Genomic DNA, 4,583 nt, shown 5'->3' on the forward strand with positions numbered 1-4,583 from the left:
TCTGTGCAGTATCTTAAGCTGCAATGCTCTTGTTCGGTTCCAAACTGAAATTTTCCTTGCATTATCTTAGATATCTTCCCACATCTCCTCAGTTATTACAACACCCAGTTCCCTCTCCCAGATCCCCCCAAGTATGAGATCTCTTTTGATGGCTGAGCATGTTTTCTTATATTCGGTGTTATTTGTTGGTTGGTAGAAATCCTTTTATGTTTTTATCACATGTCAGAGCAGATATCACCACCGCCTTCTGCACCACCACAAAGACATGACACAATGCAATGCTTCTTAGAGTTTATATTATGATCACGCTCTGAAAAATTAATTCTCAGAGATTGCAGGTTGCATGCATGTCAAACTACATCATAGATTGAAGCTGTTCTTTTCAGTCATGCAGTCTGTTTGTAGTCTAATTGCTAACATTATTTCATGACTCCATTAAGAGAGTGGCTCTACTGTGATATAAAAAAAAAGCCTCTCAACACTCTTTACACTTTACTCTTTACACTTTTTGTATACATGCATGCAGCTATTGCTTCTCTAGTTCAGTGAATTCACTTATTATACTTCTGTCATTTTCTATGAAAAAGTCTTCGGGAGGTTCTATGCTCACTTATGGTACCCAAAGGCATCATTAAAATAAAGCACCTAATTTTTTACAGTTACTTTAGTGGTTATGGAGGTGCAATTTGCTTTTGCATTATAAGTCATTACACAATTTTTTAGTTTTAGCGTAAAATGTGTTGATTATTAGTGTTAGAAATTCAGTATGTTAATTTTACAACTGCTGCTTTAAGTAACATCTTGACAAATTTCAATAGAAATGAACTTTTGCTTCCCCTGTGAAATTAGTTGAAGTTAATGTTACTGAGGGCTGCCTTCGTATGTTATTCATGATCAGTGTGACATGCATGGTTGCGTGTGGTTATTTCCAAAACACTCGAGAAATTAGTCTCATTTCCTCTTGACAGACTTCTTATGAGGGTTATTTTCACATGCCTACTGTAGATTAAAAGTGTGTTTCTGTACAATTTCTATACATTACAGCAATGATCATGTGCATGTAGAACTTTTTTTTCTCCACGGTACTTTCAAAATTGCATCACTTTAAATTTATTTGCCTAAAAAAGCAATTGTAGGAGAGGTATCAGGGTACGATCAGAGCAAAAGCAGAGGCACTGAGGACTTCCTCAAAGGTTTCACAAGACTGAGATGAATGATAAATTTCACAGCCCAGCATACTGAGGCTCAGACTTACTTTCAGAAACACCACACTGGCAACCATCAGTCAAGGAGCAGATACAACTATGGATGTAGGTGAAGTGATGTACACGGTGGTGGAGGTGCTCATTGCCATTAGCTGCTGTGTGGGTAACATGCTGGTGATTTTGTCACTGTGGATCAGTAAGAATATCCAACAGCCCACCTACTGCCTTATTGTCTCTCTGGCTGTGGCTGACTTCTTGGTTGGATGCGTGGCCATACCAATGGCTGTGATTGTGGACAGACGAGTGAACACATCATTCAGCGCTTGTCTCTTCCTCAGCTGTGTGGTTATCCTGCTCACTCTGGTCTCAGTTTTGACCCTCACAGCTATTGCAGTGGATCGATTCCTGCGGGTGTATATCCCACTCAGGTAAATTTTGTCTCGTGCAGTTTTAATCTTAAACTTTAGATTCTGGTGTGTTTTTTCTTAACTCATGTACCATCAGTTGAAATTGTTTTCCGCTGCAGAAAGCATGATTCATCTCAGTAGCTTCATGATTTCATAAATAAATGATAATGCTCTTTTCTGTAGGTACAAAAGGACTGTAACACAAAGGCTTTCCTGGTTTGTGGTAGCAGCATGTTGGCTCATAGCGTTACCACTCAGTTTTACACCCATGTTTGGATGGTACAACCATGAAAACTTACCTAAGGAGGACAACTCCACCATTCTCTGCAAGTTCATAACTGTGATCCCCATGTCCTACCTGGTCTACTTTAATTTTTTTCTCTGCACCTTCACACCTTTGTTGGTGATGGCTGCTTTGTATGGCTTCATCTTTTGTACCATTCGAGGAAACCTGCGAGAGAAACCAGGCAATGGTGCCCAAGTACAGACACATATCTACCTGAGGAAGGAAAAGCAACTGGCAGCATCTCTGTTTCTGGTCTTGGTCCTGTTTGCTCTGTCCTGGTTCCCCCTCCACATAATGAACTGCATTGAGTACTTCCGTGGGCAGAGATATGTACCACACTCAGCTTTCTATGTTGGCATCCTGCTTTCACATGCAAACTCGGCGGTAAACCCAGTTGTATATGCGTTCAAAATAAAGAAAATAAGGGCAGCGTACCTTGAGCTTTGGAAAAAGTATATTTTATGTGGGGAAGAAAATCAAGGATCTCAGACAAGCCAGACAACAGATCCCAGCAGTAACATGAACAGTACAGCGAACATTGAGTAAAGGCGGATCCCCTTGTTTTTATGCTCATTCATTTTCAAGTTTGGTGATGTACTTAATGTATAAGAGTATGAAAAGCTTTTTAAATGTTAAAAACAGCTTTAATCAAGATGATGCTAAGCTGTACTGATACAAAATGGAAGTCTTGCATTCTACACTGAAAACCTGCAGCATTTAGGAGTCTATGGTTTTGTGTGTTCAGTTCATGGTTAACATGTCAACATCTCTGTGTGTAAAAAAAAATAAAAATAAATAAAATGAAATAAAATAAAAAAGCAGGAAAAGGTGAACTTCTACTTGGCTTAAAAGCATATGTTTTGCAGCAAGTTTCACATCACTCTTGCTCTTAGTGTTTCTCTTCAACTTCCAGCTCTTCCTGTTCATTTCAGCTGAAAGTGCACACTTAGGAGTAAGAAGGCATGACTTACAATTTTCCACAAATGTAATGTAAAACAGGTCAGTTAGTATACAGTATATGTTAACTCATACATTCAGATATGGTAAACACAAGCTTTGAGCCTGTTTACTATTTTATGCACACTTTACCCTAAGAATTAAAACAAATGTAGACTGTATTAAATTATTTTGAAAACTGTGAAATAACTTAATATTTTTACATTATTTTAATTATTGGTGACACAGGAGATCATTTGAGAAAGTGAGCTGATTGCGTTATTTACTGATAATATTTTCATCCCATATACATTATATATAAAATATAATAATTCAGTGCATTGAAGTAAAACTACCTGAAACTGTGATTTTCAGAGCCTAAAATAAGCATAATTGAAATCACGAATACTGACAACATAAATGACATTTTGGAGGAGTTTTATTAATCATCAGATTACTTTATTAGTTTGTATTTTTTTAATACATGCATTTTAATTCAGATATTGATGTTTTATTGACTGATGACACTAGGCTGATATATAAGCACAGTGTTCAGTTTGAGACATGTACAAGTTTGTGTGATGATTATCATTTCTTTATTTTCACTGTCTTTACAGCTGTAAACCAAAACGTACCTAAATGAATCATTTTCGGAAGCTCAATGTGTTATTTCCTTTTCTCACACATGGCTATGACTTGTTCCACTTTTACAGATCAATATAACTATGCAGAAATTATACTACTAATAATAATCTAATATGAGTCCTCTGATGGATCTGTGTGTAAACCTTGCTTACAGAGATAATTTTTTGAGAGTAATCTCTGCAAGCAAACCAGGAAGTGATACAGTTTGATAAGCTGTACTTATAAAAACAAGGAATGAATCCCCTTTTTTCATCGGCAAACTTAAGGGAAGTGCATCTAGCATCAAACACATCCCTGGTATTATAACCTTATATGGCAGAAATATGTCAATATTTTACACATCTAGCTGGCAGGAAAGAACAATGGTATTTCTTTGAAGTCATGTCTTGGGAAATGCAAGTAAAAAAAAAAAAACAGTTGTAGGAAACAATAAACTCAGATGTTTAACTTTGTAGAGCTGAGGAGATCAGTGAAGAGGAATAGTGACTGTTTTTTTGTTTTTTGTTTTTTTAGTGTTAAAGTATTCTTTACACAGTTATTCAGTTTCTGTTAAACTTTAAATATTCATTCCAGTGACATTAATTATCCTAAACTTTGTTTTCCATCCATGTATTTATTTAATTATTTAACCCGTTCATGCACAAATTATGAGAACCTTAACCTCCTCAGACCCAGCTATGGGTTTTCTGTCTACATTTGTGGACAGGAGTTTCACAACTTTATACAAAAGAAAAGAAAACTGTCTACCACAAAGGACATTGCATAAAATTCTTTAAAACTGCATCTGAAAAAACTGTTGCATCATGATGTTTCCAATATAGGCACTTATTTAATAAAAACAAAACAAAAAAAAAAAAGCTGGTACTTTGCTGATATTTCCTGGGTCTCAGGAGGTTAATCAAGATTTTTTCCTGAGTGTTTTTATTCTTCTTGAGGCATGAAAAAACAATGCAATTGAAAAATTTCTTATGAAAAAATAAATAAATTAAATAAATAAATAAAACTTATAAAACATTTTTTTTTAAATACATAAAAAAAAATAATTATAAAAAATTCTTATGAACCTATTTTTCATGAAGTTGCAAAAGTGTCCACTCAGCTGGA

The 4,583-nt window shown here is 35.5% G+C and overlaps 1 protein-coding gene across 1 annotated transcript; it reads left to right on the forward strand.

The window, feature by feature from the left end:
• Positions 1-1,237: 1,237 nt before the first annotated feature.
• On the forward strand, positions 1,238-2,712 carry LOC115418807 (adenosine receptor A1-like). Its single transcript, XM_030133294.1, is given in 3 exon segments — positions 1,238-1,633; positions 1,796-2,351; positions 2,353-2,712. Coding segments are annotated over 3 exon segments (954 nt in total). The 5' UTR covers positions 1,238-1,304; the 3' UTR covers positions 2,422-2,712.
• The last annotated feature ends 1,871 nt before the right edge of the window (positions 2,713-4,583 follow it).

This window comes from Sphaeramia orbicularis, chromosome 5 (genome assembly GCF_902148855.1).
Source record: "Sphaeramia orbicularis chromosome 5, fSphaOr1.1, whole genome shotgun sequence".
Taxonomy (NCBI): Eukaryota; Metazoa; Chordata; class Actinopteri; order Kurtiformes; family Apogonidae; genus Sphaeramia; species Sphaeramia orbicularis.